Source organism: Mobula birostris, chromosome 3 (assembly GCF_030028105.1).
Source record: "Mobula birostris isolate sMobBir1 chromosome 3, sMobBir1.hap1, whole genome shotgun sequence".
In the NCBI taxonomy this organism is placed as follows: domain Eukaryota; kingdom Metazoa; phylum Chordata; class Chondrichthyes; order Myliobatiformes; family Myliobatidae; genus Mobula; species Mobula birostris.
The window spans coordinates 172,710,792-172,724,539 of NC_092372.1; the positions used below are offsets into that span (position 1 = coordinate 172,710,792).

The following is a 13,748-nucleotide window of genomic DNA, read 5'->3' on the forward strand; positions in this document are numbered from 1 at the left end:
TGTGGCTAAAGGGATCAGGGGGTATGGAGGGAAGGCTGGTACAGGGTTCTGAGTTGGATGATCAGCCATGATCATACTGAATGGCAGTACAGGCTCGAAGGGCCGAATGGCCTACTCCTGCACCTATTTTCTATGTTTCTATCCTCTTCATAGAACTTCTCTCACAATGTTGTCCAACTATCTTTTATTAGTTGTGAGAAATCAAAAGGCAATGCTGACTCCAAACTTTTTATGAAGTCTAAACCGGTATGTTGTTGAACAATTCAAATCTGAAAGCTACTATACTTGTAGAGATGGAGTCCATAAGTTAGTCTTTTTCACAATAATATTCCACCACCAATAATGACTTTTTTTGTAACATAAAACACACAAAATGTACTATCTTGCAAGGTATTCTAAGGGACCAGATATATAAGTAGTTAGATAAACATGGATTGATTAAGGATAGTCTTCATGCCTTCGTGCAAATAGGTCATTCTAACCAATATTATGGAGTTTTACAAGTAAGTTACCAGGAAAGTCGATGAAGGCAAGGCAGTGGATATTGTCTACATGGACCTTAATAAGGCATGGGAGGCTGGCCAAGAAGATTCAGCCGCTTGGCATTCAGGACAAGGTAGTAAATTGTATTAGACATTGGCTTTGCGGGAGAAACCAGGGAGCAGAAATTGAGGACTGCATCTCTGACAGGAGGCCTGTGACTAGTGGTGTACCGCAGGGATTGGTGCTGGTTCCTTTGTTGTTTGTCATCAATATCGATGATCTGGGTGATAATGTGATTGACTGGATCAGCAAAGTTGTGGATGACATCAAGACTGGGGATGCAATGGACAGTGAGGAAGGTTACCATGGCTGGCAGAGAAATCTGAATCAGCTGGAAAAATTATCTGAAAAATGGCAGATGGAGTTTAATGCAGACAAGCGCGAGGTTTTGCACTTCGGTAGGTCCAACCAGGGTAGGTCTTACACAGTAAATGATAGGGTACTGAGTGTGGTAGAACAAAGGGAACTGGGAATACAGGTCCATAATTCTTTGAAAGTGGTGTCACAGGTAGATAAGATCGTAAAGAAAGCTTTTGCACATTGGCCTTCATAAATCAATGTATTGAGTGCAGAACAAGGAATGTTATGTTGAAATTGTTCAAGACATTGGGGAGGCCTAATTTGGAGTATTGTGTGCAGTTTTGGTCACCTACCTGCAGGAAAGATGTAAACAAGATTGAAAGAGTGCAGAGAAAATTGACAAGGATGTTGCTGGGTCTGGAGGACCTGAGTAATAAGGAAAGATTGAATAGGTTAGGACTGTATTCTTTAGAATGTAGAAGATTGAGAGGACTTTTGATAGAGGTATACAAAATTATGAGGGATACAGATAGGGTAAATGCAAATCAAATAAAATCAAATCAAACCAAGTTTAATTATCATTCAAACCATACATAGATACAACTGAACAAGACAATATTCCTCTGGGGCCAAGGTGCAAAACATTCAAAATAGCGAGCAATCATTCAAAAATAGTGAGTAACATAATTCAAAATAGCAAGCAAAGAAGCATATTCACTCAAAAAAAAATCATATATAGTCCAAGACTCTGAGCCACAATGTCCAGCAATTGATGGTACAGTCTCCTAGCAGTGTGCAGGTGCACACTATCCAGCCTGTCATTGCACCACTCAAACGCAAGCAAGCACAAGGCTTGAGGCCTAGTTCTCCCTACAACTGAGACTACACAGCTCCCATGTTGACTGCCCCTCCACCAGACAAGGGTAACAGGCTAACAGCAACTTACATTGTCACTGGCCAATAGAGTCTTTCAATCGCAAGTGAAATGTCTGAGACAATCTCCCACATTCATACTGCACCAACTCCAGTGCTTCTGAGCAGCGAGTATCAACACAGTCTACAGCCAGATCAGCTCCTCCGTATCTAAACCAGCTCCTCCAACATCCCTACGGGTCCCTCTGATAACCCTACCAGCTCTTTCGTCACCTCGGCTGGCTCTGCCACCGACATCAGTCCAGCTACTCCGATCAACGAGCCACTCACTGATGGAGTAGCCCTGCAGTACCCAATGTTCTTGGAGTAGAATGTCTTTGGGTTGTAAAATTTTACCAAGGAAAAAAGCCCCCAAGAGCAGACTTTTTCCACTGAGGTTAGATGGGACTACAACTAGAGTGTGCAATGAGCTGCCAGCACAAGTCGTGCATACAAGCTCGACCTCAACATTTCAGGAAAGTTTGGATAAGTACATGAATAGTAGGGGTACAGAGGACTGCGTTGCCAATGCATGTCGATGGTTTCAGCATGGACTAGATGGACTGAAGGGTTGTTTCTGTGCTGTGCTTCTCTATGACTCTATGGATCTGTGTAATGAGACACAAATCTAATGTGGCCCAATCCATTTTATACCCTCTTGGTGCCTTTGTGATGGATAGTCACTGTGCGGGGCCAGGGACCTTTCTATTTTGTCAAGCTCTGCTTTCTAATGTAGTAATTAAACTTCTAAAGATCAAAGGGTTGTTTTTGAGTAAAATAAACATCCAACCAATATTCTTTGTTCAGCATTTTGTCATAAACGGATGTCAGTCTTCAGTTCTTAATGTAAATGGCAAGTAATAATCAGTGTGAATTTAAAAGAACAGCTTGCGAATAAACATAAGACCACAAGGTATAGGAGTAGAATTAGGCCATTCAGCCCATCGAGACTGCTCTGCCATTTTATCATGGCTGATCCAATTTTCCTCTCAACTCCAATCTCCTACCTTCTCCCTGTATCCCTTCATGACCAATCAAGAATCTATTAGTCTCTGCCTTAAATATAAAGACTTGGTCTCCACAGCTGCCTATGGCAAAGAATTCCACAGATTCACCACTTTCTGGCTCAGGAGATTCCTCCTCATCACCATTCTAAAAGGACATCCCTCTATTCTGAAGCTGTGGGAAGTGAACAACCTTTTGAAGTGTAGGTAGTTACAATATAATCTCCCTTTAGTGAGTGTACCCATAGCTATCTATATCAGATAGGGGTTAAAGTCTTTGAGTTTAGAAATTGGCAGTCAGCAAACACCTCCTTATAGAGATGCTTAAAGTTTCATTTATGTTAAATCCAAAAGATCATAAATAATCATTGACATCATTATATCAAAAGACCAAGTAAATTCCATTTCATAGGAACACAAAATGCTGGGTTAATAAAAAGGCACTGTACCATTAAGTTCACATGCTCTCATCCTGTTAAAAGGGAGAATGTGTAGAAAATGAAATTGTTGACAAATGATAGCCATCTATTCCTATCAATTAGTCTACAACTGGCAAAACTAATAAGCAAGGGTGTACCTTGTCAATGACTCAATTAACAAGCTCCATTCTTAACTAATGAGCAAGCATATATCTTCCCACAGTTCAGCTAACAAGATGATACCATCTTATTGCTATTATTTAATTACACAGGACTTTCTTCCTGCAGTTAACTGCTGCTCAACCATCAACATCTCTTGATTCTGCATTCTTGATTCTTAAATCTGCATTTCAGTAAACTAGCCGATTAGGTTACTCAATCATGACCCAATTAAGAACCCCAAAAACTACATTATTAAAGTGTTTGTCAATCAGATGGTTAACTCAGTGAGGCAATCATGAATTAAAGTGGCCAACACTGTAAGGGTTAATTTCAGATCAAACATTTATTAGATTGCAATTTACTGTATTGGATTGAGTGCTCATTTGGTGGAAGACAAGCTGGATTGTGTACGTGTTTACAGATCGCTGAGGACTGCTTGTTCTTGCCTACAACACACATGCACTAGCAACTTACAGGACATGTCACTCAGGGACTTGGACTGTATATATTATTTTTGCGTGATTGTATGTTTACTGCTGTCTTATATGTGCCTGTGCTGTGTGTGACTGCTGGTACTGTGCTTTAAGCCTTGGCCCTGGAGGAACTCTCTTTCATTTGGCTGTATTCATGGGTGTTCATGTATGCTTGAGTGCCAATTGAACGAGAACTTGAACTTTAAATTCAGTACAAAACAATCCTGACTAGAAGCATAACTAGTCAGCAATTACGTTTCAAAAGCAAAATATTGCAGATGCTGATGAAAAGACATAAATGCTGCCTGACATGCTGAGTATTTCCAGCACATTATACTTTTATATGTAACTGTTTTTGATTTTGTATTAAAACATCATCTGCTTAAATACAACATGTAAGGAGATGAACCACGTGCAGTAATTATTCCAACATTTTCCAAGCATATTCTACAAAAGATGACCCGCTTCTTTTCATTATTTAAATGGAAAAGAGAGAGATAGTTTAGATGTTTTTTATGGTACCTCACAAAAGATCTTGGAATGAGCATTTTTGTTTTTAAGTGCAGTTGTGATGCGATTATTGTAACACCAAGTGCAAGAGTAAGAATGCACCTGCACTACTGCTTCTCTTATCCATATTTGTAGACATTAAATCTTTATTCATTTTCTGTCCATGCAGCTTGCGTCTCTGACTTCTTTGTTGAAGACCTGCAGTGAAGCATTGACATCATTTAAGAAGTGTCTAGGTCAAGTCCTGGAAGATGGGAGTAATATAAATGAGTACCATTGGTCGGTGTGGGTGTGGAGGCTGAATAACCTGTTTCAATTCAGTGTGACTATGTCTCTGTGATTCTGCGCCTCAGAAACAACCTCCTGAAAATTCATCTTGCAATGGCCCTTCATCCCTTTTTGGTTTCAATCAAAATGCCTTTGCTGAATTTACTATGATTCTCTCCTGTTTAGAAGTCGATTAAGAATTTCTACCTCAACAAATCTCTAATCGCAGACAACCATGATTCCAGTCCAGATCCTATTGTCTGTATTCCTGTAATTGGAAGCCCAGCAAAGGAGCTGCTTCCACACTCCTGGCACAAGTCCATCTGTACTGTAAGAGGGCATTTCTTGAAATTACTTGCATAGCAATTTCAGGACTGCAGTTATCTTAAGTGTGTATATTACTCTTTGGTAATTAGCATAGTAAATTAATCTTGCATATGAAAAGATTAAATCTAATGGTTCATAATGATTTATGAACTCTCTGTAGCAGTTTCTTAATGCCTGCTCTTTCGCAAAATCAATAAAAAAAGTTTCATACTTACATTTGTCCAGAGCTGCAGTCAATAGTATGGTCTCAGACAATGCTTGAACTTAATCTAAAATAGAAACAAAGATTATGACACTGCCTTACCACTGTTAATTTTTTCTTAAAGAAGTAATTAGCCACAGACATCCAAATATGGGGACTGGGAAACGGGTGAAGAGCCAACTCCAAAAAAAGAGGAGAGATTAATAAAAAATTGAGGTTGAGAACAGGAGCTAAACCTGGTAATAAAGAATGCATAGATATTATTAAAATACTCATATTGGGTGGCATGGACCATAGCAGTTAATGTAAATCTACTACAGAGCCAGCCATCACAGGTTCAATTCCCTCTGCTGTCTGCAAGAGGTTCATTATGTTCTTCCTGCGACTGTGTGGGTTTCCTCTGGGTGAATCAGCTCCCTCCCATATTCCAAAGAAGTGCACATTAGATTTAAGGAGCTGTGTCTTTATTGATGCTTTGCTGCACGCTTCAGTGGTCGGTGGTGGGTGCCGATGCTTTTATTTGCTGGTGGGGGAGGGGGGAGCTGGGAGGGGGCTTTGGGGTTCTAACATTTAACTGTCATTCATTCTCTGGGGCACCTCCTCTGTTTTTGTGGATGGTTGTGAAGAAAAAGAATTTCAGGATGTATATTGTATACATTTCTCTGACATTAAATGTACCTTTGAACCTTTGAACCCTTGTAGGTGCGTTATGTTGGAGCCAGAAGTGTAGTGGCACATGTCGGCTGCCCAGCGCAATCCTCACTGATTTGTTTTGACGAAAACAACACATTTCATTGTATGTTTCAGTGTTTTAATGTACATGTTACAAATAAAGCTCATCTTTAAGATTGTTATCTTGATTGAAACTGTATATTATAATTTGTTTTGAGTACCTCAGATCACTTCAAGCTTTTCTCTTTAAAGGTTATCTTTTTGCTTGTACTGGAGCCTTCAGGCAAGAACATGGGATTCAGGAGTAATGCAGGTGCTGTAGTACTTGCAGTATGTGATTGCTGGAGCTGACAAATGCTTTGGCATTATGATATATGGTGTTCAGCAAGCTATTCAATTGTATTGTTACTACAGCAGTGCAAGTAAGAAAGTGTCCTTCCAACACCTTCTCAAGGGCAATTAGGGCAGGCAAATAAATGGGCTTTCCTTCAGTGCCCATCTCCTGAACAATGAATACAAAGTTTAAAAAAAAAGCATTAGAATGATTGACAATTCTGCTGAGATTAAAACCTGCTCGGGACGATCTGCATGTTCCCATCTTCCTGGCATCCTCCTGCAGCATTGACAATTCTGTCTGCCTCACCCAGCTCGACTTCTTCCATTCCTGTTTATTCTGGTGCCCTACAAACTCCCCACCCCACCCACATCATGCCACACTTCTGTGCCTCCAGTGCTGTTGCTGACATATTCTACAACATTAGGACCCATATGGAGAATTTTGTATTGCTGTCCTAATGTTGTCAATACCCTCACGCATACAAAAGTAGCATCTTTCACAACACAGCAGCTGGTTAGCAGAACCTTGAATGTGATTTTTACTCTATGTTTGAAAACATTGAACAGTACTTATAAAAAATAATAATGTGGATGAATGAAGTCTGTCCATGATGGCTTTCAAAGTTCAAAGTAAATTTGTTATCAAAGTACATATATGTCACCACTTACACTTTGAGATTAATTTCTTGTGGACGATCAGTAAATACAAGAAACATGATAGAATCAATGAAAGACCACGCCCAGTGTGCAAAACAAAGCAACAAACTGTGCAATTACAGAAAGAAAGAGAAAGAATATAAAGAATTAAGCAATAAAGATCAAGAACATGAGATAAAGAGTTCTTGAAAGTGAGTCCAGTTCAGTAGGAACTGTTCAGTGATGGAGCGAGTGAAGTTAAGCGAAGTTATCCCCTCTGGACTGGATATTATGCTCTTACTTCCTGCAGGGGTTCCCCAGCTGAGATCCACAAACCCTTTGCTTAATGGTATTGGTCCATAGCATAAAAAAGGTTGCGAACCCCTGCAAAGTCATGGAGTCATAGAAAAGTTCAGCACAGAAAAAGGGCCTTTGACCCATCAGGTCAGTGCCAAACCATTTAAACTGCCTACTCCCACCAGTCTGCGCCGGGAACAAAGCACTCCATATCCCTACTATCCATGTACCTATCCAAACTTTTCTTAAATATTGAAATTGAATTTGCATGCACCACATGTGCTGGCAGCTCGTTCCACACTCTCACGACAGTCTGACTGAAATTCTCACTCATGTTCCTCTTAAACATTTCACCTTTCACTCTTAGCCAATGATCTTTAGTTGTAGTTCCACATAATTTCATTGGAAAAAGCTTACTTGCATTTAACCTATCTATACCCCTCATATTCTTGTATATCTCTATCAAATCTCCTCTCGGTCATCTATGTTCTAATGAATACAGTCGTAACCTGATCAATCTTTCCTTATAACTCAGGTCCTCCAGACCCAGCAACATCCTTGTAAAATTTCTCTGCACTCTTTGAACCTCGTTTACAACTTTCCTGCAGGTGGATGAACAAAACTGCATACAGTACTCCAAATTAGGCCTCACAAATGTCTTATACAACTTCAACATAACATCTCATCTCCTGTACTTTGATTTATGAAGGCCAAGGTGCTAAAAGCTTTCTTTACAACCCTATCTACTTGTGACGCCATGTTCAATGAACTATGGACCTGTATTCCCAGATCCTTTTGTCCTATCACACTCCTCAGGGCCCTACCACTCACTGTATAAGTTCTACCCTGGCTGGGTCTCCTAAAGTGCAGAACCTTGCACTTGTCTGCATTAAATTCCATCTGTCATTTTTCAGCCCATTTTTCCAGGGTCCGGATCCCTCTGCAAGGCATGATGGTCTTCCTCACTGTCCACTACACCCCCAATCTTGATGTTGGCTGCAAATTTGCTGATGCAGTTAACCACATTATCATCTAGATCATTGATATTGATGACAAACAACAAGGGACCAGCAACGATCCCTATGGTACTCCACTAGTCATAGGCATCCAGTCAGGCAGGCAACCATCTACTACCACTCTCTGACTACTCCCACAAAGCCAATGTTCAATCCAATTTCCTACATCTATGCCAAGTGACTGAACCTCCTGACCAACCTCCCATGTGAAATTTTGTCAAATGTCTTGATAAAGTCCACCTACTGCCTTGCCTTCATCAATTTTCCTGGTAACGTCTTCAAAAAGCTTTATAAGGTTGGTTAGACATGACCTGCCATGCACAAAGCCATGCTGACTATCCCTAATCAATCCCTGTCTATCCAAATATTCATATATCTGATCCCTTAGAATATCTTCCAATAACTTTCCCACTATTGATATCAGACTCACTGGCTATAATTTTCTGGTTTATTTTTAGAGCTTTTCTTAAACAACTGAACAACATTAGTTTTCCTCCAATCCTTTAGTGCCTCAATTGTTGCTAGGGATGATTTAAATATTTTTGCTAGGGCCCCTCCAATTTCTGCGCGCCTCCCACAGGGTCAGACAGAATATCTTGTCATGCTCTGGAGACTTATCCACCCTAATTTGCCTCAAGACAGCTAACAATTCCTCCACTGTAATCTGTGTAGGGTCCCTGACCTCTGCTGTTTTGCCTCACTTCCATAGACTCTGAGTCCATCTCCTGGGTAAATACCAATGCAAAAGTTCCATTTAAGATCTCCCCCATCTCTTTTAGTTCCATGCATAAGTTACTGTTCTGATCTTCCAGAGGACCAATTTTGTCCCTTGCAATCCTTTTGCTCTTAACATATCCATAGAATCCCAAAGGAGTCTTCTTCACTTTGTCTGCTAGGGCAACCTCGTGCCTTCTTTTAGCCTTCCTGATTTCTTTCTTAAGAGTTCTCTTACATTCTTGTATTCCATAAGCACCTCATTTGTTCCTACCTACCTATAACTGCTATGCAGCTCTTTTTTTTCCAGAAGGAAGGCCTCAATATCTCTTGAAAACCAAGGTTCCCTTAACCTGTTATCTTTAACTTTTATTCTGACAGGCACATATAAGCTTTGCACTCTCAAAATTCCAGTTTTGAAGGCCTCCCAATTGCCAAGTACAGTACACGCTTGGCAGAAAACAGCCCATCCCAATCCACACTTGCCAGATCCCTTCTGATACCATCAATACTGGCCTTTCTCCAATTAAGAATCTCATTCCAAGGACCGTGCCTATCTACTTCCATCTTTACTTTGAAACTAATGGCATTATGATCATTAGATGCAAAGTGTCCCCTACACAAACTTCTATCACCTGCTCTGTCTCACTCCCTAATGGGAGACCAAGTATCACACACTATCTCATTGTGACCTCTATGTGCTGATTAAGGAAACTCTCCTGAACACATTGAACAAACTCTATCCTATCTAGTCCTTTTACAGTATGGAAGTCCCAATCAAAATGTGGAAAGTTAAAATCACCTACTATAACAACATTACATTTCTTGTAACAGTCTGCATTCTCTCTACAAATTTGTTCATCTAAATCCTGCGGACTGTTGGTTATATATAATATAAACCCACTAATGGCATACCCTTCTTATTCTTATTCCTGGGTTCCACCCACAACTGGACAGCCCCAACTCTTACGTCAGAACGCTGTTCATTGACTTCAGTTCGGCATTCAATACTGTGATCCCCTCCAAGCTGATCGCCAATCTTTGCCAGCTTGGTATCAGCTCATCCCTCTGCGATTGGACCTTGGACTTTCTGACTAACAGACCCCAATCAGTTAAGTTAGACAACCTCTCCTCCTCCATTCTCACTCTGAATACCAGCATGCCTCAAGGCTGTGTGCTGAGCCCTCTTCTGTACTCCCTTTTCACCTATGACTGCTGTCCGGTACATGATTCTAACTCCATAATCAAATTCGCAGACGACGCCACGGTCGTTGGCCTGATCAGAGGGGATGGCCAGATGGCCTACATGGACAAGGTCCAGTACCTGGCCGCGTGGTGTGCCAACAACAATCTGGCCCTTAACACCCAAAAGACCAAGGAGATCATTGTAGACTTCAGGCATGCTAGGATCCACACTCACATCCCCATCTACATCAATGGAGCTGTAGTGGAGCGTGTATCAAGCTTCAAATTCCCTGGTGTCCACATTTCCGAGGATCTCATCTGGTCCCTGAACTCCTCCATTCTGGTCAAAAAGGCGCAACAGCACCTTTATTTCCTGTGAAGCAGCAAGAAAGCTCACCTCCGTCCCAGGATACTGACAGACTTTTACTGCTGTACCATTGAGAGCTTACTCACCAACTGCATCTCAGTGTGCTATGGCAATTGTCCTGTATCGGACCGCAAAGCACTCCAGCAGGTAGTGAAAACTGCCCAGCGGATTATCGACACCCAATTGCCCACCATTGAGAACATCTACCATAAATACTGCCTGGGCAGGGTGAAAAGCATTATCGAGGATGCATCTCACCCTAATCATGGACTTTCTACTCTCCTCCCATCCGGCAGGCGCTACAGGAGCCTCTGCTCCCGCACCAGCAGGCGCAGGAAGAGCTTCTTCCCTGAGGCTGTGACCCTGCCGAACCTCACATCACAGCGCTAAGCAGTATTGCATCCATATTGTACTGTCTCCGTACTTTTATATTGTGTGCTGTAGTACTTACTTTTTTTTGCAGTTATTTTGTAAATAACACTATTCTTCGCATTTCTGGTCAGATGTTAACTGCATTTCATTGGCTTTGTATCTGTACTCGGCACAATGACAATGAAGTTGAATCAAACCTAATCTAATCTAATAAAGCCTCCCTAGATGAGCTCTCCAGTCTGTCCTGGCTGAGCTTTGCCATAACATTTTCCAGTAACACCAGCACTCCCATTTTAATCACTGCTGCTCTGACACGTCTAAAACAACGGAGCCCTGGAGCTGCTATTCTCTATCTATTTAAGAACTGTTTCTGCCTGTCATTCTACATGCTTTTCCTCTCTGCAAATAGGTTGGTCTGCCGGGTACATCCGAGTATGCCATAAACACGTCAGAAACAAATAACAGCTTCATCTAATTTCACCTGCCATATTCCCTCACCCTATTGTAGAAATTCCCTTTGTTTCACGCACGTTTCACTGAAACCTAGATTAACTTATTTTTCTCTTTCCGCAGGTCTGATGAAGGGGCTGTCATCTGAAATGTTAATGGTCTCTCTTTCCACAGAAGCTGCATGACTTGCTGAATTTTTCCAGTACGTTCCACTTTTCTAATATTGTATTTACTTAATTATTCTAATCTTACTGGGTAAGTCCCACCGACTTACCATTAAGAGCTCCAGACATTACCTGTCCATGAACCTGCCGAGCTGTCTTTCAAATGTTGTAATTGTACCTACATCTACCACTTTCTCTGACCGCTCATCCATATATGCACTGTGCTCTGTGTGAAAAAAATGCCTGTCTGGTCCCCTTTAAACCTTTTCCTTCTCATTTTAGACCTATGCTCTCCAGCTGTGGAACCCCTATGCTGGGGAAAAGGCTGTGGCCATCCACCTTTTCTATGTCCTCTCATGATATAAACCTCTGTACGGTCATCCCACAGCCTCCGTCAGAGTTGCATGCTTTGTCACAAATTTGAGTCATATCACTGAATAATGTAAATGTGGTCCAGGGTTGGTGTCAACTTCATATAGCCTGTGGAGTCAAAGGCAATGCATTCTCAAAGAAGGGTGCTCAGTGGGAAGAAACTGAATTCCTTGCAGGCATTTAGTGTGGCTTTGGTAATAGATACACCAGCAGATACACAGGCACAAAATTTGCAGAGTCTCACAAGAAAGGCTCAGAGTGTCAACACAACACAACACAACATCTGTGGGAAAAGGAAGAACTTCCTGTTGAGAAAAAGCTATTGCATTGAACTTTGAACTTACTTTGAACTTTGAACTTCATAGTAGCAGCATGCGATGTCGAGCTAATGAGTGCAGTTGCAAGGAGTCTGTTTCCCATAATTGTGATATTAAGGGATATCCGTCATCAATTTCCTTGAAAGCAAAACAAAACCATGAAAACTGATGCAATCAACCAGTACGAAGTTGACTGGGAAGAATTTTGAAGAACTTCGTATACAGTATATGAAAACAGTATAATGACCTGTAAAGATCATGAAGACTGTTTACACTAAGTCAAATGCTAATGAATCTCTCCATTTATTAGTTTAGAAAGAAATCCAGACCAAAAAAAAAGTACAATTGTCCTCTCAATGTCTCCAGAAACCATTTCACCCTGGGATCACCCTATCATAGCTTTTCCTTTTGTCCTTTCCTTGCATGTTGCCACTTACTCAGCAACTGAAAATTGCGTTTGTTATCTCTCTATTTAGTTGTGATGAAGGGCCTTTGATCTGAAACATTAACCCTGTTTCTTTGTCTGTAGACCCCAGTGTATACAACATTTTCTGTTTTTATACCAGTCTTACAGCATCTTTTTTCTTTCACCTTCCTTTTGTAAATAAGCACATCATGAAATCCTTCAACTGCCTTTTACCATATAACACTGCTATCTCCTCAAGCTCTGCCTCAGCTTAAACCATCCATTCCGCTATTTCTGGCCTCCTGTGGATACATTCGCTTTATATTCCACAGGCTTTATTGGAACTTCAGAATTCTTACTGTAGTATTGTACAAATCTATACTTTTGTTCTAGATGGTATATGACTTTCACAATTTGACAATGAATGATCACGTAAGTATGAACGGGTTGAGAGATTATATTGGCAATTCTGTCACATTAAATGTATTGATTAATGACTGAAGAGCCCTGAGAAAAGTTTTACTATTTTGCCTCTGGATATGGCCATTAATTGAGTACAAGTAGAGGGAGTCCATAGTCACATTGTTCATAGTTCATTTTTGTGCATCACCAGAACACATTTGCTTGTGTTTGTCTCAGTGACTGGTCTTGTTTGCATATTATGCTTAATTTTTATCATAGAGTATAAATATAAACAGTTGTGTGATAAGATAAGGTCTTCCTAAGCTCTGATAGACAAACTTACGTTCATGTTTGCTGAACGGTGAAACAACGAACTTGGGTATTCCTAGCAATCCTATTGTATGCAGCTGGATTTCCATAAAAGTTAACCATAAAGAATCAATGCTAATTAACTTAAAAATGCTTTTCAACTTAAATCTTTGGAGAAGGAAGAAGACTCAGGATTAATATATGAACTGATTGTGCAACTTTTTTTTCCAGGAGAGAACTTTGAGATCAAATAGAATAAAGTAAATCTTCTGACTTCGACTTCTTGGTGAGAAATCGCAAGTGAAATGGGTTCAATTTTCAGGAGTGAAGAAATGTGCTTGATTCAACTCTTTTTTCAGACTGAAACAGCATACTGTTCGGTTAACGAATTGGGAGAACTAGGACTTGTACAATTCAGAGATGTAAGTACCGTTTCATGCAAAACAAAATCTGCTGACAATGCTGTTTTCTTCCTGTTTGCAAAAAATTGACAGTGTAATAAATGTTTTCAAGCATATCTTTATATCCCTTGAAAACAAAAGGAGCTCTTAGATATTTCGCTACTGAAACCACGTAACAGATGTGACGTTTCCTGTATTCCTTTAGCAAATTTT

General features: G+C 40.6%; 1 protein-coding gene across 1 annotated transcript in view; it reads left to right on the forward strand.

Annotated features, from left to right (window-relative positions):
- Window positions 1-13,439: 13,439 nt before the first annotated feature.
- LOC140195710 (V-type proton ATPase 116 kDa subunit a 1-like) overlaps window positions 13,440-13,748 on the forward strand; it is a 106,926-nt gene continuing 106,617 nt past the window's right edge. Inside the window, exon 1 of the mRNA XM_072254420.1 lies at window positions 13,440-13,556. Coding sequence (XP_072110521.1) covers window positions 13,440-13,556 — 117 coding nt within the window. The remainder of the gene's footprint in view (window positions 13,557-13,748) is intronic.